The following is a 22,037-nucleotide window of genomic DNA, read 5'->3' on the forward strand; positions in this document are numbered from 1 at the left end:
CTGCTCCACCTCCTCCTCAGATGAGCCTTCCGCTTCAGACATGCCGACACACACGTACCGACACCCCCACACACTCAGGGATATATCTATATGGAGACAGTACCCCAATAAGGCCCTTTGGAGAGACAGAGAGAGAGTATGCCAGCACACACCCAGCGCCACCGGACACTGGAATAAAATCCCAGTTAGTACAGCGCTTTTATATAAATATATATAATTACACTCACTGCGCCAATTAAATGTGCCCCCCTCCCCTCTTTTTTGCCCTCTGTAACCGTGTTCAGCCGGGGAGAGTCCGGGAGCCAGCTTCTCTGCAGTGTGCTGTGGAGAAAATGGCGCTCGTTAGTGCTGGAGGATCAAGCTCCGCCCCCTCAGCGGCGGGCTTCGGTCCCGCTCAAATTATTTATACTGGCGGGTTTTTTTTTATATACCGCCTCCGCAGTATCTATCTATATGCGTGTCCTTGAGGTTAATATTGCTGCCCAGGGCGCCCCCCCTGCGCCCTGCACCCTTACAGTGCCCGCTGTGTATGTATGTGTGGGAGCAATGGCGCGCAGCGTTACCGCTGCGCGTTACCTCAGTGAAGCTCTGTAGTCTTCTGCCGCCTCTGAAGTCTTCTTTCTTCTTAATACTCACCCGGCTTCTATCTTCCGGCTCTGTGAGGAGGACGGTGGCGCGGATCCGGGACGAACGGCAAGGGTGAGACCTGCGTTCCGACCCTCTGGAGCTAATGGTGTCCAGTAGCCTAAGAAGCAGAGCCTATCATTTAAGTAGGTCTGCTTCTCTCCCCTCAGTCCCACGATGCAGGGAGCCTGTTGCCAGCAGCGCTCCCTGAAAATAAAAAACCTAACAAAAGTCTTTTTCAGAGAAACTCAGGAGAGCTCCCCTGCAGTGCACCCAGTCTCCTCTGGGCACAGGATCTAACTGAGGTCTGGAGGAGGGGCATAGAGGGAGGAGCCAGTGCACACCCATTCTAAAGTCTTTAGAGTGCCCATGTCTCCTGCGGAGCCTGTCTATACCCCCATGGTCCTTACGGAGTCCCCAGCATTCTCTAGGACGTAAGAGAAATTAGATTTGCCGAACTAACGTATTTACAAATGTGAAAAGACTAACCACACATCGTTTATCTAACCATCTTTTGGAAAGTCATAATAAAGATCCATCAGCAATGACATTCCTACCCATACAAAAAAATTGAAAAAAACTGGTGAGGAGATCTTATCACAGAATTGAAGAAAAATTAAAGCAAATGGATGTCTGAATTAAAAACATTACAACCCCTAGGACACAACATACATATTGAATTGAACGTATTTTTACAAACACATACACATATAGATTTTAAAATATACACAGTGGCACCTGTAATTTTTTAATGTAATTTTTATTGAATTCTTTTATAATGAATTTTGAATACTAAGTCAACAGAACAATCTTCAGTTGGACAACACGAGGTTCCCGCATTTTTAAGTCACTTCCGCACCGGAAGTTAAATTTTTTTTCCTATTGGGGTAATAAAGTTTTATGTATAAATACTGACATTGGGCCTAATTCAGATCTGTTTGTCGCTGCGAATAGATAGACGCCGCCTATAGGGGAGTGTATTTTAGCTTTACAAGTCGAACGCGTGTGCATCCTCCCTGTACAAAAACAGCTTGTGCAGTTTCCGAGTAGCTCTGACTTTACTCAGCTGCTGCGATCACTTCAGCCTGTACGGTCCCGGAATTGATGTCAGATACCCGCCCTGCAAACGCATCGACACTCCTGCATTTTTCCAACCACTCCCAGAAAACGGTCAGTTGCCACTCACAAACGCCCTCTTCCTGTCAATCTCCTTGCGTTCAGTTGTGCGAATGGATTCTTCGCTAGAACCAGTACACAGCAACAATCCGCTTTGTACCCGTACGATGCGCCTGCGCATTGTGGTGCATATGCATGGGCAGTAGTTACCTGATCGCTGTGCAGCGAAAAATAGGATTTTAATACCTACCGGTAAATCCTTTTCTCTTAGTCCGTAGAGGATGCTGGGGTCACATCAAGAACCATGGGGTATAGACGGGATCCACAGGAGACATGGGCACTGTGAGACTTTCAAAGGGGTGTGAACTGGCTCCTCCCTCTATGCCCCTCCTCCAGACTCCAGTTATAGAAACTGTGCCCAGGGAGACGGACATTTCGAGGAAAAGGATTTATTGTTAAACTAAGGTGAGATACATACCAGCTCACACCTCAAGCACGCCGTACAACATGGCATTTAACACAACGCAAGTCAACGGCATGAACAACATCAGCAACAGGCTGACTATAAATGTAACACAATATGTGTGCAACCACAACTAATAACTGCAGATACAGTACGCACTGGGACGGGCACCCAGCATCCTCTACGGACTAAGAGAAAAGGATTTACCGGTAGGTATTAAAATCCTATACGTCCTAGAGGATGCTGGGGTCACATCAAAAACCATGGGGTTTATACCAAAGCTCTAGAACGGGCGGGAGAGTGCGGATGACTCTGCAGCACCGATTGACCAAACATGAGGTCCACATTAGCCAGGGTATCAAACGTGTAGAACTTCACAAAGGTGTTTGAACCCGACCAAGTAGCTGCTCGGCAAAGTTGTAATGCCGAGACCCCCTGGGCCGCCGCCCAGGACGAGCCCACCTTCCTGGTAGAATGGGCCTTCACCGATTTCGGTAACGGCAATCCAGCCGTAGAATGAGCCTGCTGAACCGTATGACAGATCCAGCGCGCATTAGTCTGCTTGGAAGCAGGAGACCCAATTTTATTGTGAGCATACAAGACAAACAGAGCCTCTGATTTCCTAAACTGAGCCGTTCTGGCGACATATATTTTCAAAGCTCTTACTACATCGAGAAGCTTAGATTCCAGCAAGGCGTCAGTAGCCACTGGCACCACAATAGGTTGGTTCAAATGGAACGATGATACCATTTTCGGCAGAAACTGCTGACAAGTCCTCAATTCTGCTCTATCTTCATGAAAGATCAAATAAGGGCTCTTGTGAGACAAGGCCACCAAACCAGACACCCGCCTTGCGGATGCCAAGGCCAACAGCATGACCACTTTCCAAGTAAGGAATTTCAACTCTACCTCCTGTAAAGGTTCAAACCAATAAGACTGAAGGAACTGCAACTGCACGTTAAGATCCCATGGTGCCACAGGGGGCACAAAAGGAGGTTGGATGTGCAATACACCTTTCACGAAGGTCTGAACTTCTGGAAGGGAGGCCAATTGTTTTTGGGAAAAAAACGATAAAGCTGAAATTTGAACTTTATTTGAGCCCAACTTTAGGCCCGCATCCACACCGGCTTGTTGAAAATGGAGAAACCGTCCTAACTGAAATTCTTCCATAGGAAGGAGCCTTCTTGGATTCACACCAAGACACGTATTTTCTCCAAATACGGTGGTAATGTTTAGACGTTACTCCTTTCCTGGCCTGAATAAGAGTGGGGATGACTTCCTTGGGAATACCCTTTCGGGCTAGAATCCGGCGTTCAACCTCCAAGCCGTCAAACGAAGCCGCGGTAAGTCTTGGAACATGCACGGCCCCTGCTGTAACAGATCCTCCCTCAGGGGAAGAGGCCAGGGATCTCCTATGAGTAATTCCTGAAGCTCTGGATACCAAGCCCTTCTTGGCCAGTCTGGAACAATGAGGATCGCTTGAACCTTTGTTCTTCTTATGATCTTTATCACTTTTGGAATGAGTGGAAGCGGTGTCACTAGGGCGTCCACTGCTATTGCTTGAGGGTCTCTCGACCTGGAACAATATCTCTGAAGTTTCTTGTTGAGGCGAGACGCCATCATGTCTATTTGAGGAATTCCCCAAAGACTTGTCACTTCTGCAAAGACCTCTTGATGAAGACCCCACTCTCCTGGATGGAGATCGTGTCTGCTGAGGAAGTCTGCTTCCCAGTTGTCTACTCCTGTAATGAAGATCGCTGATAGAGCGCTTGCATGCCTTTCCGCCCAACGGAGCACCTTTGTGGCCTCTGCCATTGCCGCTCTGCTCTTTGTTCCGCCCTGGCGGTTTATGTACTCTACTGCTGTTATGTTGTCCGACTGAATTAAGACGGGACGATTGCGAAGAAAATGTTCCGCTTGCAGAAGGCCATTGTGAATGGCCCATAACTCCAGCACGTTTATGTGTAGACACATTTCCTGGCTTAACCATTTTCCCTGCCTCGGAGACTCGCATCCGTGGTCACTACGATCCAGTCCTGGTCCCCGAACCTGCGTCGCTCTAGGAGGTGAGAGCTGTGTAGCCACCACAGGAGTGAGATACTGGTCTTGGAGGCCAGGGTTATCCTTCGGTGCATGTGCAGATGGGACCCGGACCACTTGTCCAATAGGTCCCACTGAAACACTCTGGCATGGTATCTGCCAAACTGAATGGCCTCGTAGGCCGCCACCATCTTCCCCAGCAACCGAGTGCATTGATGGATCGATACCCTTGCTGGTTTCAGAATTTGCTTGACCAGGTTCTGAATTTCCAGAGCCTTTTCCACTGGAAGAAAAACACTCTGTAATTCTGTGTCCACAATCATTCCCAAAAACGACAGCCATCTTGTCAGGACCAACTGCGATTTTGGCAAGTTTAGGAGCCAACCATGTGACTCCAGAATTGTCAGGGAGAGCGTAATGTTCTGCAGTAAGTGGTCCCTGGATCTCGCCTTTATTAGGAGATCGTCCAAGTACGGGATAATTGTGACTCCTTGTTTGCGCAGGAGACCCATCATTTCAGCCATTACTTTGGTGAAAACACTCAGAGCCGCGGACAGAACAAACGGCAACGTCTGAAATTGATAATGACAATCCTGAACTGCAAACCTCAGGTAAGCGTGATGTGGAGGATAAATGGGAACATGTAAGTAGGCATCCTTTATGTCTACCGAAACCATAAAATCCCCCTCCTCCAGACTGGAGATCACAGCCCGGAGAGATTCCATCTTGAATTTGAATTTTTTTAGGTAGAAACTGAGGGATTTGAGGTTCAGGATTGGTCTGACTGAGCCGCCTGGCTTCGGAACTACAAACATGCTCAAATAAAAGCCTTCTCCCTGTTGTGACGGGGGAACCCCCGACAATGACTTGATTGAGACACAATTTTTGTATCGCGGCGCATACCACTTCCCTGTCTGGAAGAGAAGCTGGTAAGGCTGATTTGAAAAATCGGTGAGGGGGAACGTCTTGAAACTCCAGTTTGTACCCTTGGGACACTATTTCTAAAACCCATGGGTCTAGGCCCGAACGAGCACAGAACTGACTGAAGAGCCTGAGACGTGCCCCCACCGGTGCGGACTCCCGCAGAGGAGCCCCAGCGTCATGCGGTGGACTTGGCAGAAGCCGGGCAGGACTTCTGTTCCTGGGAACCGGCCACGGACGGTGATCGCTTACCCTTTCCCTTTCCTCTAGAAGCAAGGAAGGAAGACCCTCAGCCTTTTCTGTATTTATAGGGCCGAAAAGACTGCATCTGATACTGGTGTGCTTTCTTTTGTGGTGCAGGCACATAAGGTAAAAATGACGACTTACCCGCGGTAGCCGTAGTTACCAACTCAGCGAGGCCGTCACCAAACAATACACCACCTTTTTACGGTAGAGACTCCATAGCTTTTTTGGAGTCAGCATCAGCATTCCATTGATGAATCCACAATGCTCTCCTAGCTGTGACTGCCATGGCATTGGCCCGTGAACCCAATAGGCCAATATCTCTCGCAGCTTCCTTTAGGTAGACTGCAGCGTCCCTGATATGACCTAGCGTCAGAAGAATGTTATCCTTATCCAGGGTATCCAATTCAGATGACAGGTTATCTTACTCACCCATGCAGATGCAATGGCTGGTCTGAGTAGCGTACCCGTGGAAATATAAATGGATTTCAATGTATTTTCCTGCCTACGATCCGCAGGATCCTTTAGGGCTGCCGTGTCAGGGGACGGAAGAGCCACTTTTTTGGACAGCCGTGATAAAGCCTTGTACACAGTGGGGGGGTGACTCCCATTTTTCCCTATCCCCAGAGGGAAACGGATACGCCACTACAATCTATCACTGACCTGGTTTGGGAGTGTTGTGGACTCGGGGTTTCTTCCGGTGACCGGGAAGAGGAACCGCAACTGGGCCGCAGCAGAGATGGCCGAATGTAAGTTTTCCTCATGCAGGATTAGGTCGGCAGACAGGAGACACGTGTGGACGCTGGAGGAATCCTGAAAGACAGAACTTGAAAAGGCGCTGATAAATCAGTGAAGAGTACTGGATGCTGGAGGTACAAACTGCGCTAAAGTGCACTGGGTGCTTGGAGGCACTGAGGTGCTTGTAGGCGCTGAAGTGCTTGGAGGCGCTGAGGCGCTTGGAGGCACTGAGGCGCTTGGAGGCGCTGAAGTGCTTGGAGGCGCTGAGGTGCTTGGAGGCGCTGAAGTGCTTGGAGGCGCTGAAGTGCTTGGAGGCACTGAGGTGCTTGGAGGCGCTGAGGTGCTTGGAGGCACTGAGGCGCTGAAGTGCTTGGAGGCGCTTGGAGACGCTGAGGCGCTTGGAGACGCTGAGGCGCTTGGAGGCGCTGAGGCGCTTGGAGGCGCTGAGGTGCTTGGAGGCGCTGAAGTGCTTGGGGGCACTGAGGTGTTTGGAGGCGCTGAAGTCCGTCTGGGAAGGCTGGAAACCACAGGAATACGGGAGCTCTGGAGATCACAACTTCTGTAGCAGAATAGATGATACTCAGGCGCTGGAGCTCTGCCCGGTGTCTGAATTTGAACTTCCCGCCAGCGTCTGATTGGGGAGCGCTTGATGACGTCACCCGCGACGTCCACACTATGGTGGTCATTCCGAGTTGTTCGCTCGCAAGCTGCTTTTAGCAGCTTTGCACACGCTAAGCCGCCGCCTACTGGGAGTGAATCTTAGCTTAGCAAAATTGCGAACGAAAGATTCGCAATATTGCGTAAAGACTTCTCTGTGCAGTTTCTGAGTAGCTCGAGACTTACTCTTCCAGTGCGATCAGTTCAGTGCTTGTCGTTCCTGGTTTGACGTCACAAACACACCCAGCGTTCGCCCAGACACTCCTCCGTTTCTCCAGCCACTTCCGCGTTTTTCCCAGAAACGGTAGCGTTTTTTCACACACACCCATAAAACGGCCTGTTTCCGCCCAGAAACACCCACTTCCTGTCAATCACATTACGATCACCAGAACGAAGAAAAAACCTCGTAATGCCGTGAGTAAAATACCTAACTGCATAGCAAATTTACTTGGCGCAGTCGCAGTGCGAACATTGCGCATGCGCAGTTAGCGGAAAATTGCTGCGATGCGAAGAAAATTACAGAGCGAACAACTCGGAATGACCACCTATGAGCGCTGGACGGAGCGCCGGGAGCCGGAGACCGCCAGCGAGGACAGCCACCCGGAGATCCAGCGCCCCCGGAGAGGTAAGTACGGCGGCCGCTGCGGCTGCATGACACAATCCTTTTGGGAATCTGAAACTTTTTGTCAGGATTTTCCCAAACCTTTTCACAAAGTGCGTTCAGTTCATGAGAGGGAGGAAGAGTTACCTCAGGTTTCTTTCCTTTATACATACAGACCCTAGTATCAGGAACAGCAGGGTTCTCAGTGATATGTAATACATCTTTTATAGCCACAATCATGTATTGAATGCTCTTTGCCAGTTTTGGATCTAATCTGGCATCACTATAGTCGACACTTGAGTCAGTGTCCGTGTCGGTATCCATGTCTGCCAGCTGGGCAAATTAACGTTTTTGTGACCCCGAAGGGGTCTGGACTTGAAACAAAACATCCTCTATGGATTTCTTCCAAGCCTGGTTCTGATACTTAGATTTATCCAATCTTTTATCAGAGCCACATTTGCATTCAAAGCATTCAAAACATTCACCCAATCCGGTGTCAGTGGTGCCGACAGGGTCACTCCCACAGCCTTTTGTGTCCCCAACACAGTCTTCTCCTGGGAGGAGCACTCTGCCTCAGACATGCCGACACACGTGCACCCACCACACGCAGATACACTGGGCCTATAGGGGACAGACCCACAGTAAAGACTGTAAGAGAGACACAGAGGGAGATATAGCCAGCCCACATCCCAGCGCCCAAAACCCGGTCTGAACACTACAGCCAATGTCCCAGACCTGCAGCGCTTTTATAAACTAGTATAATGCACCAGAATCGCTGTGCCCCCCCCCCCCCCCCCGTTATCCACCCTGTTACTTGTTACAGCAGTGTGAGGAAGGACCAGCGTCTCTGCAGCCATGTGAAGAGAAATGGCGCCGGGCTGTGTGCTGTGAGGGCTAAGCCCTGCCCCCTTGCTGGCGTGCCTCAGACCCTCTCATTTTTAAACTTTTGACACTGGCGGGGGTCCGGACAGTGCCTAGGCAGCTTGTCCGCTGTTGCCAGATAGATAAATGAGGTTTATATGCTGCCCAGGGCGCCCCCCCCCTTCCCGCGCCGTGCAGTGCTGTTGTGTGTGGGAGTATGGCGCCCGCTGTGCGGTACCTCAAAGCCATCACTGAAGTCTTCTGATCTTCTTCTACTCACCTGTCTTCTGACTTCTGGCTCTGCAAGGGGGGTGACGGCGGGCTCTGGGAATGAACCCCTAGGCGTACCTAGTGTTCCAAACACTCAGGAGCTAATGGTGTCCTGTAGCCAAAGAAGCAGATCCTTTAAACTCACAGAAGTAGGTCTGACTTTTCTCCCCCAAGTCCCACGAAGCAGGGAGACTGTTGCCAGCAGTGCTCCCTGAAAATAAAAAACCTAACAAAGTCTTTTCAGAGAAACTCAGTAGAGCTCTTCAGTGTGCATCCAGTCTGCCTGGGCACAGATTCTAAACTGGAGTCTGGAGGAGGGGCATAGAGGGAGGAGCCAGTTCACACCCCTTTGAAAGTCTTAAAGTGCCCATGTCTCCTGTGGATCCCATCTATACCCCATGGTTCTTGATGTGACCCCAGCATCCTCTAGGACGTATGAGAAAATGCTAGCGAGCGAACAGATCTGAATTAGGCCCATTATTGGACTAGAAGCCAACCTTGAAAAAGTGCAATACATGAACGAAACGTGTTGGTGGAAAAGTGGTAATACAGCAGACAATCAAAGATGGAGTGAAGACGAGCTGCTGGCGGAAGTGACGAGCAGAGCGGATACTGCTGGCGGAAGTGACGAGCGGTCGAGCACGTGTGCGTAGGAGGATGGGTGCTGGGAGCGGGCTGAGTACAGCGGAGAAGGCAGCAGGAGGATCAATGCTGCCGTCACCGCTGCTGAGTGTGTGTGTGGCCGCTGCTGTGAGTGTGTGAAGCCGCTGCTGGTTGTGTGCTGTGTGTGTGCTAACGCTGCTGTGTATGAGCTGACGCTGCTGTGTGTGCTGTGTGTGTGCTGACGCTGCTGTGAGGGAGAATGTGTAAGAGTGAGGGCCCTACCACTACCGGGCCGTTGCTACTAGCGCAGCCAGTGGAGTGTGTGAGTGAGTGCCGAAATCAGTGTGTGAATAAGGGTGTGAAAGAAAGAAGGAAAAAAGTGATAGGGCTGCTGAGTGAGTGATTGGGCGCTGCTGAGGGGTGAGTGCTGTTGCAGGGTGAGAGTGAGTGAGAGTGTGTTGCTAGGGGAGAGAAAGGGTGTGAGGGCTGCTGCTGAGTGTGAGTGTGTGCTGCGGCAGCCACAGCCTGCGTGAGTGTGGACTGTGAAAGAAGCAGGTGCCGGGTGCACGGCAGCTAGCAAGAAGGAGGTGTGGAGCGCTGACCATGTGCAAGGAGGAGTGTCGGTGACGCAGGAGAGGGCCCACTCATATAAGTATTGAATATCTACTGTATTGTGTATGCGAATTAATTGACTTTATGCTGTGTTGTGAATATTGATTCTCTTCACAGCTAGGTCATAGTCAGTATCATATTGCATTGTTTTGTATTGTTTGCATTGTTCTTCTGAAGGTAATAGGGAGTTGAGTTCTCAAACGATGGGAGGGGCTGTGATTGAGAATCTCACTCAGTGCGTGTCGTGCAAGATGTATGCGCACCTGGAGCAGCCGTCCCAGTGCGAATACATATGCGCGAGATGTGTGCGAACGGTTGCCCTGGAAGCCCAGGTAACTGATCTAGAGCAAACCGTTTCGCGACTGAGGGATATTCATAATCTCGAGCAAGGTTTAGATAAAACTGTGGAAGAGTTGCAAGAGGAGTCACCGGTAGATGAGGAAAATCAGGTAGCCAGCTGGGTCACTGTTAGAAGGAAGAAAAAGAGGGGGAGGCACGACTTCTCTGAACTATCAATCCCGAGCAAAATTGCCCGATTGGAAAAAGATTCGGTGGATGATAGCGAGGAAATGCCAGAGCTGGAGGAGACTGCTCCCTCTAGCAACCGGAGGAGTGGTTCCTCTGGCTCAGATGGGATGAAAGATAGAGAGGCACCCAGGCAGATGGTGGTGGTAGGGGACTCTATAATAAGGAAGGCAGATAGGGCAATATGCTAACGGGATCGAGATCGCCGTATGGTCTGTTGTCTCCCAGGTGCTCGGGTACGGCACATCGCGGGAAGATAGATTGTTGGGAGGGGCTAGGAAAGACCCGGCGGTCTTGGTGCACGTTGGCACCAACGACAAAGTTAGCGGCAGATGGGATGTCCTTAAGAAAGATTATAGGGACCTAGGCCAGAAACTAAAAGAAAAGACATCTAAGGTAATATTCTCTGAAATATTACCGGTGCCACGCGCTAGCCTAGGGAGGCAGAGGGAGATTAGGGAGGTAAATGTGTGGCTTAGAGACTGATGTAGGAAGGAGGGGTTTGTGTTCTTGGAACACTGGGCGGACTTCTCAGTCAGGCACCATCTTTTTTGTTGCGATGGATTGCACCTGAATGAGGAAGGGGCTGCGGTGCTGAGGGGAAGGATGGTTAGTAGGTTGGAGGAGCTTTTAAACTAGGAACCTGGGGGGATGGTTTAGTTAGAAAATACGGGTAATGCAGCAAAAATAGCAAAGATGGTGGCAGTGAGCTAAATGGGGGTGGAGAAGGAAGGGGGGGGGGGGGGGAGAGCAGCTGGCAAAGGTATTAGCATGGGTCCTAAAAAGGGTATTAACAAATGTGTTGCAAAAACATTAACCAACAAGATCTATGTGTCATCTTTATAGCATATAGAAAAAGATGTACGTAGCATAAGGGAAAATACTTATGTCAGGGCGGAGAATTTAGGTTGAAACACTGGGATGATCAAAGAGACGAGTAAGGTGGGCAGTATTAAGTATGGTGGGGGTGGAAAGGGAGCGAGAAGGACAGTCCGTAAGAGTATCTCTAGGGAGGCTCTAGTAAACCATGATAGGATAACTTTAAAAAACAAGCAGATAAGGGAACCACTAAACTAAAATGTATGCATGCAAACGCAAGAAGTCTAGCAGGTAAAATGGAGGAATTGGAATTGTTAGCATCAAAGGCTGAGTATGATATTATAGGTATTACGGAAACATGGTGGGACGACTCACACGACTGGGTTGCAAACTTGGAGGGGTATTCTCTTTTCAGGAGGGACAGGGTAAACAAAAGAGGAGAAGGTGTATGTCTTTATGTTAAACCGTCTCTTAAACGGTACTTAAAGGAGGTTATTTATGAGGGGACATGCGATAACGTGGAGTCATTATGGTTTGAAATCTCAAGTGGGGGTATAGATGCAAAAAAATTAGTTATAGGCACGAGCTACAAACAGCCAGATATTAGCATACATGAGGAAGAACAACTGTTGCAGCAAATCGAAAGGGCTGCGGGATTGGGGGACATCCTAGTGATTGGGGATTTTAACTATTCTGATATTAATTGGAGTAATGATTCATGTGTTAAAGCTAGGGGCAACAGGTTCTTAAATATGTTAAAAGATCACTACTTGTCTCAAGTAGTCAAGGACACAACTAGGGGTACAACTATTCTAGATCTAGTAATTATTAATAATGTGGACATCATATCGGATACTAAAGTTGGGGAGATCTTGGGTAAAGGTGATCACTATATGATCACATTCGACATCAGTTTCAGGAAACATAGCTAAAAGGGTTCAGGCTAACTTCAGTATGCTGATATGTGCATTATGCTTTAAAAGGGTTGCTAGTTAGCAATATTCACAAATTTATCCCCATGAGCAGTAAGCGCAGGAGTACCAAACTCAAACCGATGTGGCTTAACAAGGTGGTCATGGCCGAAATCGATAAAAAGAGGCGTGCTTTCAAAGCATTTAAATCTAATGGAAAGGAGGATTCATTCCAGTACTACAAGGAATGCAATAAAAGAAGCAAAAATGCAATAAGAGCAGCTAAAGTTGAAAACGAAAAGCAAATTGCTATAGAGAGTAAAACCAATCCTAATTTTTTTTTTAAATACATAAACAGTAAAAGGTTAAAAAAGGAGAATATAGGTCCATTAAAAGATGAATTTGGAGTATTGTTAAATGATGACGAATAAAAAGCAGAAATACTGAACACATTTTTTTCATCAGTGTTCACCAGAGAAGAACTGATGGTGGGAGTAGTAGTGCATAGCGATAGTGACAGTAAGGATTCGTGGTTAGATACTTGTTTAAGTGAAGATGTAGTCAGGGAGAGATTACGCAAAATAAAGATTAATAAATCACCTGGCCCATACGGACTTCATCTGAGGGTTCTTATGGAGCTTAGGTCACAACTAGCAAGACCCCTGTACTTGATTTTAAATAGTTCAATTAGATCTGGCATGGTACCGAAGGATTGGCATATAGCAGAGGTAGAGCCATTATTTAAAAAGGGATCCAAAAATCATCCGGGTAACTACAGGCCGATTAGTTTGACATCTATAGTGGGGAAAATATTGGAAGGAATTCTAAGGGATAGCATACAGGAGTATCTGCAGACTACTAAGATTATTAGCAAGAACCAGCATGGGTTTGTGAGAGACAGATCATGTCAAACTAACTTGGTTAACTTCTACGAGGAAGTGAGCGACAATCTTGACCAAGGAAAAGCAGTGGATGTGGTCTACTTAGATTTTGCAAATGCCTTCGATACAGTGCCTCACAGGAGATTAATAACCAAATTAAAAGAGCTTGGCCTAGGAAAAACTGTTTGTACATGGGCCCTCATTCCGAGTTGATCGGTCGCAAGGCGATTTTAGCAGAGTTGCTCACGCTAAGCCTACGCCTACTGGGAGTGTATCTTAGCTTCTTAAAATTGCGACCGATGTATTCGCAATATTGCGATTACAAACTACTTAGCAGTTTCAGAGTAGCTTCAGACTTACTCGGCATCTGCGATCAGTTCAGTGCTTGTCGTTCCTGTTTTGACGTCACAAACACACCCAGCGTTCGCCCAGACACTCCCCCGTTTCCCCGGCCACTCCTGCGTTTTTTCCGGAAACGGTAGCGTTTTTTCCCGCACGCCCATAAAACGGCCTGTTTCCGCCCAGTAACACCCATTTCCTGTCAATCACATTACGATCGCCGGAGCGATGAAAAAGCCGTGAGTAAAAATACTATCTCCATTGTAAAATTACTTGGCGCAGTCGCAGTGCGATTATTGCGCATGCGTACTAAGCGGAATTTCACTGCGATGCGATGAAAAATACAGAGCGAACGACTCGGAATGAGGGCCATGGATAAGTAACTGGCTGGAGAACAGGGTACAACGAGTAGTGGTCAACGGGAAGTCCTCAAGCTGGACACCAGTAGTCAGCGGAATACCACAGGAGTCCGTACTCGGCCACTACTGTTCAACATATTTATCAATGACCTAGAAATAGGCCTGGAAAGCACAGTGTCAATCTTTGCAGATGATACTAAACTGTGTAGGGTAATTAATTCAGAAATAGATGTGGAGTCTCTAGCAGAATGACTTATCTAAACTTGAAATCTGGACGTCTAAATGGAGAATGAGGTTCAATATAGAAAAATGCAAGGATATGCATTTTGGGACAAAAAACAAACTTGCATCCTACATATTAAACGGGGAAAGTCTAGGGGTAACAGTTTTGGAAAAGGATTTGGGGGTACTCATTGATAAAAAGCTTAATAACCGTATGCAATCTCAAAGCGCAGTAAAGAAGGCAAGTAAGGTGTTAGCGTGCATAAAACGGGGAATTGAGACAAGGGACGAGGATGTAATTCTGCCGCTGTACAAATCATTGGTACGCCCGAACCTGGAATATTGTGTTCAGTTTTGAGCACCACTGTATAAAAAAAAGATATCGGTGAACTCGAGAGGGTTCAAAGGCGAGCTGATAGATTAAAGGGCTAGAGGGACTGGATTACGAGGAAAGGCTTACTAGGTTGAACATGTATACACTGGAAAAGAGGCGTCTAATAGGAGACTTTATTAATGTCCTCAAATATGTAAAGGGGCACTACAAAGAGTTATCAGAGGAATTATTTATTAAAAGAACTCTGTTTAGGACACGCGGGCACTCGCTGAGGCTGAAGGAGAGAAATTTCTGCACGCAACGAAGGAAAGGGTTCTTCACTGTTAGGGCAATAAGGATTTGGAATTCCTTGCCAGGGAAGGTGGTAATGGTGGACACTGTAAATGCATGTAAAAGGGATTTGGATGAATTTCTGATTGAAAAGGATATCCAAGGTTACAACACTTAAAATATTGAAGTTGTTAATCCGGGTGTAACGTGATTTATAGTTGTTTAACTAGTCATAAAACATTCTTCAGCAGGTACATTAAAATCAACTCAACTTAATACAAAATACAGGTTGAACGCGATGGGCATTTTGCCTCTTTTCAACCTCGAATACTATGTTACTATGTAACACACTGCCGTCCGGCGGTCCCAGCGGTTGCCGAGTGACATCATCCTTCAGCTTCCCTGCTTCCCCACTGGACACAGCGGCGGTAAAGTTCCACAAAATCCGAGGCCGCGGACAGCCGTTTACCACACTCAGGCTGAGGAATCCTGCGGCGACTGGAAGGTGGGGACTGCTAGGTTCACAACCTCCGGAGAAGCTTAAATGTCATACCACCTAATTGCTCCAAAAAAGAGCTGTAAACACACTGTTGTTTTCTTTTATAACTAATCTTTTTTCACAGGTGCCACGGTCACAATAGCGCTAGTTTTTTCTCACCAAAGTATGGCATATATTCAGGGGTGTAGAGAGCTGTGGTGGGCCAGGTAATTTTTTTGCATGTAGGGCCTAATCACAGGACGCATGGCCATGCCCCCTTATACAAAATATTATAAAAAAATACTGTCAGTGCGATTTTGGGGGGCGTTATCGTGCCCCTCAGCCAGGGGTAAATCAAAAGGAGGGCGCAATCAGTGTGATCGCAACTCCCCACCCCCCTGCACAGGTAGAAGAGAGTGCCGCTCCTAAGCGGCAGCAGCCTCCTGGCTGAAGAATGAAGCTGCTGCTGCTGACAGGCAGGGGGGTGGACTAATGGTGGCAGACTCAAGGGCCCCCTCGGACCCCTATATCAGACACAGGGTCATTAGTACCCCCTTCTCGGCGGCAGTGCATATATTAACCAAGTAACAGCCCAGAATGATCATGGTCATACTGTATATAAAAGTGTTTTACTGTAATGGTTGCTTAAAATTCTAGCTGTAAGAGGTGACCTCAGCCTCTTTTAGAAAGAGGATGCCGTAGCTGCACATTTGGTAGGAGCTGCAGCGATTCATTTTTAAAATGCAAGACAAAACATGAATTGCTTATAAATTTCAAATTGTGGAGCGAGCAGTACGTTTCATTAATAGAATGCTACAGAGCAGGGTAACATAGTTGGCTGCATAAACAGGCCCATGCTGAGTTGGATATTTTGGTGAGTTTTTATTTAAACAATATCGTCACATGCCATGTGGCACCCCACATCTGGGATTGGTGAGTGCCATGAATTACTGCTTTTTGTTTATTTGATAAATTGCTTTAATTAATCTTTTTTTTTTCTAAAATTTTCTCCTGCACATATTTTAACTTATTTAATCTAATTTGTGTCAGCTGTTTTCCTAGGTGCTTTACAACAGGTGTTCTTTGTGACTGGCTCAACTTTAAAAGCAAAGTTGCTGTAAACTTTAAACCAGGTAGCATACCTAAAGTTTAACACTAATGTGACAGCTATTTCCATGGTTATCATTTTGAACAATAGAGTAGGGGTTTGCAGTAAAGTGGGGTCCATTGTCGGGGGCTGCAAGCTTAAATGCATTGATCAATTCATGAACCAAAACCACACTGTTTTTTGTTATTAATTATTATGGTAAGTCCAGAGCCTCTGAGATTTATCTAAAAAATGCTGCAAAGTAAGAATGCTTTCAAAAATAGAAGTGTTAATAGTTTATTTTTATCAATTAACAAAGTGAATGAACAGAAGAGAAATCTAACTCAAATCACCCTCTGCCTTCAAAACAACATCAAATCTTCTAGGAACACCTGCTTATTTCAAGGAACTCAGCAGGGAGGTTGTTCCAAACATCTTATAGGCCCTACACACTGGCCGATTTTCTGAAAGATATGAACGATCTCGTTCATAAATGAACGAGAACTCGTTCATATCTTTCAGTGTGGAGACTCCAGCGATGAACGATGCGCGTCCCCGCGCTCGTTCATCGCTGGTCTCCCGTCGGCTGTACATGCAGGCCAATATGGACGATCTCGTCCATATTTGCCTGCACTTCAATGCAGCCGCGTGACGGGGGGAGTGAAGAAACTTCACTCCCCCCGTCACTGCACCCCCGCCGCCGGGTCGCTCGTCGGCCGTATCCGCCGTCGGGCAGCTCGGCAGCGGGTCGGCCAGTGAGTAGGGCCCCTTAGAGAACTAACCACAGATCATCTATGGTTAGTGATGGGAAAGTTACAATGCACCTGTGGATTCCAGCTCTTTCCTCCATCACAGAGATCATGGATATCTAACATATCTAAATGGCATATGGGTAGGATTAGGAGAAATTGTTGCAAAAAAGAGATTTATTAATCCAGGTTCTAAAAATGATTAAAGATTTTTCAAATAGAGGTGAGACTATGCTCATAAAAATTAATGGAGTCCCTAGAATTAGAATATATATATATATATATATATATATATATATATATATGACAATGGATAAGGTGTTAAAAGCGACCAATGGTGTCACATGCAATATAGGGAGACCAACTTGTGTAAAAAAGATATATATACAAAATTTATTTAAAGCACACCAATAAAAAATGAAATGTCAAAACCACAGATAAATAATAAAAAAATCTCTGGAGTTGGATAGAAATACAATTTCTACCTCTAAAAGTGCATGAGTGATAAAAAAAGACAAAAAAGAAATGCACAGTACTGTCAATGTCAGTATCAGAACAAGTAAAAAAGGTTAAAAAGGATAAGATATCTTAACTTAAGATATCCTGGGTTATCCTGGGTTAAATCTGGTAGCACCAGATTTAACCCATCCTCTTAAGTTAAGATATCTTATCCTTTTTTACCTTTTTTACTTGTTCTGATACTGACATTGACAGTACTGTGCATTTCTTTTTTGTCCCCTGCGGCGGGGCACGATCAGACCCCTCTGGAGCTCAACGTCCAGTCAGCGGGGGCAGTGGCTCAAGACCCTGCAGGGCGGACACTGCTCCCCCCCTCAGTCCCACGCTGCAGGGAGGCTGTCGCCAGCAGCCTCCCTGTAAAAAAATAAACTCTGAAATAAAGAAAAATTACTTTTCCTAAGAGAACTCTGTAGAGCTCCCCTAGCTGTGACCGGCTCCTCCGAGTCTGGTAGGAGGGGCATAGAGGGAGGAGCCAGCCCACACAAGTGCCAATGGCTCCTGGTGGACCCATCTATACCCCATGGTACTAATGTGGACCGAAAGTAACCTCACCGCTGACCGCAAAGTTCCCACCATTGCCTACAATGGAGCGCATAGGCACTACATTGTATCTGTTGCCGTGTGCTGCCTCACAGACACTACAGGAGCACACAGCCAATCAGGAGAGTGCCACGACGTGGCGCCCCCTGATTGGCTGAAGGGACCCTCTTTGACAGGAGTCAGGGGGGGTCCTGGCAGTCGGGGAAAGGGGTCCCATGTGTAAACATGGGGCCCCTTTCAGTGCGTGGTCGGGTTTCCGTTTTATTATTTTGCCAAGTACGTGGATTATACAAAGGTCTGATTCTACACTGGATTATGTGAGTATAATTTTTTTCACAGGTACCCCAAGGATTCTACATGGAGAAGTGGACCGAGCCTTGTGGGAACATAGGTAAGTATGTTTGTATGGAGGTGTGCATGTATGTAATAAAATTATACTTTCACGGTGTGTGTGTCCTGTTTTTTTGGGGGTATTTTTTTTAGTAGTAGTACTACAGGTACCAGCGGGCCCGGTTTTCCACCGCATGCTGGTACTTGTGGTTCTCCAAGTACCAGCTTGCGGGGGATGCTTGCTGGGACTTGTAGTACTGCTACTAAAAACAATATTCACATTTTTTCACAAGGCTACCAGCCCCCCATCCGCCGCCCTTGGATGGGGGGGACAGCCTCAGGCTTCACCCCTGGCCCTTGGGTGGCTGGAGGGGGGGGGACCCCTTGATTTAAGGGGTTCCCACTCCTCCAGGGTACCCCGGCCAGGGGTGACTAGTTGGGTATGTAATGCCAGGGCCGCAGGGACCAGTGTAAAAGTGTCCCCCGGCTGTGGCATTATGTACCTGGCTAGTGGAGCCCGGTGCTGGTTTCAAAAATACGGGGGACCCCTACGCTTTTTGTCCCCCGTATTTTTGGAACCAGGACCAGGCGCAGAGCCCGGTGCTGGTTGTTAAAATATGGGGGAACCTCTGTCAATTTTTTCCCCATATTTTTGCAACCAGGACCAACTCAAAGAGCCCGAGGCTGGTTTTGCTTAGGAGGGGGGACCCCACGCAATTTTTTTCTGTTTTTTAACTCTTTAAACTCTTTTTTAAGGTACACAATAAAGCCCTGCACGGATCTCACAGATCCGGCCGGGATTCCTTGTGTTTTGTCAGGCAGTGTTTTACTCATCACTCCCGTAAAACACTGCCTGACATTACGAATCACATCGACATCGGAAAAGACGAATGAGGAAATCTCGGCAGCTTAGTAAATGACCGTATCAGGATTCAAAAAGTTGCAGTAAAATGCACCCGATACCATTCGAGTTCAAACACCCTTAAAAATGGCTAAAACACGAATACTAGTAAATTTTGGACCTTGTATTTATACATATACCTAGCAGCAAACTGCAACTAAAATGTCTAACAGAAAATGGTAACTGCAGGCTTCATGCCAAAAAATGTCAAGACAAAGAAAATCACATAAATGTGGCAAAGAATAATGTAAAATGGATGGTAGAAAGGGAAAACAATGTATAATGAATCAGTGCTTAGGGTGAAATGTAAAAATGAGTGCATGTGAAAGGGTTTTGCTAGCCAAATGTAGTTTAGCAGATCAATTTGGGTTTTGTCTTTGAGCAGGTGGTTAGGAATTCTGAAACTCAGTGTGTTCAGTTTTACTTCAAGGGCTGAAACATACATTTATTTTCTTCCATATTTCTAGTACCAGAAATTATTTATCATATCGCTACCAGCTAAACTACTTTTACTTACTGTTGCTAAAGCAGATAAAAAATCTTCTGAGGTTCTTGTGGAAATGTTCTCATTTGATGGTGAAGAGTCAAGACTTGTCCAGCATGAAGTGTCAGAGCATCTCAGTCTGTTCTCCTGTGAAAATATTACTTTACAGCCCGATTCTATCTTATCTGTAAGAAAAAAATGTTCTACATTTTATTTTGGAAAATAAAAACACAATTTGAATGCCTATATTTAAATATAAGTGGTTACTTAAAATGGATACGTTTCTTTATTAATCACATTTTCACAATTTTTACATCACAAAATATGAATATTGTTTTGATGATTAAGCTGCATTTCATTGAGTCAATTGTTCTTTATTATCTGACTTTAAACTTTATTTTCACAAAATTAAGCAATACTTGCTGGTCAATAATCATGGCAGATGAAAAGTTCTTAAAAAACTCCATTAACGTCAGGGCCGTGATCAGAGGCGGATTGGCCATAGGGTTCGTAGGGAAGAGTCCCGGTGAGCCGACGCACCCGTGGGGCCTGTTTTGTTTGAAGACATGTGGTCCTTTTTATAGACATAATGAATAAGATGCTAAATAATTTGCATATATTAAAATTACTTTGCTACTTAGCCTGTGATTGCAGATGATCTAGTGTATGCTCTGTCTGCCTGCTTGGCTGACATATAAGATTGAGTGAATAGTGATTGGGATACGGTTGGTGTAATAAGCAAGAAAATAATAAGAATTTACTTACCGATAATTCTATTTCTCATAGTCCGTAGTGGATGCTGGGACTCCGTCAGGACCATGGGGAATAGCGGGCTCCGCAGGAGACAGGGCACATCTAAAAAAGCTTTTAGGTCACATGGTGCGTACTGGCTCCTCCCCCTATGACCCTCCTCCAAGCCTCAGTTAGGTACTGTGCCCGGACGAGCGTACACAATAAGGAAGGATCTTGAATCCCGGGTAAGACTCATACCAGCCACACCAATCACACCGTACAACTTGTGATCTGAACCCAGTTAACAGTATGATAACACAAACGAAGTAGCCTCTGAACAGATGGCTCACAACAACAGTAATAACCCGATTTTTGTAACAATAACTATGTACAAGCATTGCAGACAATCCGCACTTGGGATGGGCGCCCAGCATCCACTACGGACTATGAGAAATAGAATTATCGGTAAGTAAATTCTTATTTTCTCTAACGTCCTAATGGATGCTGGGACTCCGTAAGGACCATGGGGATTATACCAAAGCTCCCAAACGGGCGGGAGAGTGCGGATGACTCTGCAGCACCAAATGAGAGAACTCCAGGTCCTCTTTAGCCAGAGTATCAAATTTGTAAAATTTTACAAACGTGTTCTCCCCTGACCACGTAGCTGCTCGGCAAAGTTGTAATGCCGAGACTCCTCGGGCAGCCGCCCAGGATGAGCCCACTTTCCTTGTGGAATGGGCCTTTACAGATTTAGGCTGTGGCAGGCCTGCCACAGAATGTGCAAGTTGGATTGTACTACATATCCAACGTGCAATCGTCTGTTTAGACGCAGGAGCACCCAACTTGTTGGGTGCATACAATGTAAACAACGAGTCAGATTTTCTGACTCCAGCTGTCCTTGAAATATATATTTTTAATGCTCTGACAACGTCCAGTAACTTGGAGTCCTCCAAGTCGCTAGTAGCCGCAGGCACCACAATAGGCTGGTTCAAGTGAAATGCCGAAACCACCTTAGGGAGAAATTGAGGACGTGTCCTCAATTCTGCCCTGTCCCAATGGAATATCAGATATGGGCTTTTGTATGACAAAGCTGCCAACTCCGAAACTCTCCTGGCTGAAGCCAGGGCCAACAGCATGGTTACCTTCCATGTAAGGTATTTTAAATCTACCGATTTTAAAGGCTCAAACCAATGAGATTTGAGAAAATTTAGAACCACGTTCAAATCCCACGGTGCCACTGGAGGCACTATTGGGGGTTGTATATGTAGTACACCTTTGACAAAAGTTTGTACTTCAGGCACTGACGCCAATTCCTTCTGGAAGAAAATTGATAAGGCCGAAATTTGAACTTTAATGGACCCCAATTTGAGGCCCATAAACAATCCTGCTTGCAGGAAATGTAAGAATCGACCCAATTGAAATTCTTCCGTTGGAGCCTTCTTGGCCTCACACCACGCAACATATTTTCTCCAAATGCGGTGATAATGTTGTGCGGTCACTTCTTTCCTGGCTTTAATTAAAGTAGGAATAACTTCCTCAGGAATGCCCTTCTCTTTTAGAATCCGGCGTTCAACCGCCATGCCGTCAAACGCAGCCGCGGTAAGTCTTGGAACATACAAGGTCCCTGCTGAAGCAGATCCCTTCTTAGAGGTAGAGGCCACGGATCCTCCGTGAGCATCTCTTGAAGTTCCGGATACCAAGTTCTTCTTGGCCAGTCCGGAGCTACCAGTATTGTTCTTACTCCTCTTTTCCGTATAATTCTCAGTACCTTTGGTATGAGAGGCAGAGGAGGGAACACATACACTGAC

The 22,037-nt window shown here is 46.6% G+C and overlaps 1 protein-coding gene across 9 annotated transcripts in view; it reads right to left on the minus strand.

Annotated features, from left to right (window-relative positions):
• The window catches only part of TEX14 (testis expressed 14, intercellular bridge forming factor), a 739,191-nt gene that overhangs the window by 69,010 nt on the left and 648,144 nt on the right, over positions 1-22,037 (minus strand). For all 9 annotated transcript variants that reach the window (XM_063953897.1, XM_063953895.1, XM_063953894.1 and 6 more), the window contains one exon: positions 19,531-19,682. In XM_063953897.1, the coding sequence (XP_063809967.1) occupies positions 19,531-19,682 (152 nt within the window). The remainder of the gene's footprint in view (positions 1-19,530; positions 19,683-22,037) is intronic.

The sequence above is a fragment of the Pseudophryne corroboree genome, chromosome 2 (assembly GCF_028390025.1).
Source record: "Pseudophryne corroboree isolate aPseCor3 chromosome 2, aPseCor3.hap2, whole genome shotgun sequence".
Classification (NCBI taxonomy): domain Eukaryota; kingdom Metazoa; phylum Chordata; class Amphibia; order Anura; family Myobatrachidae; genus Pseudophryne; species Pseudophryne corroboree.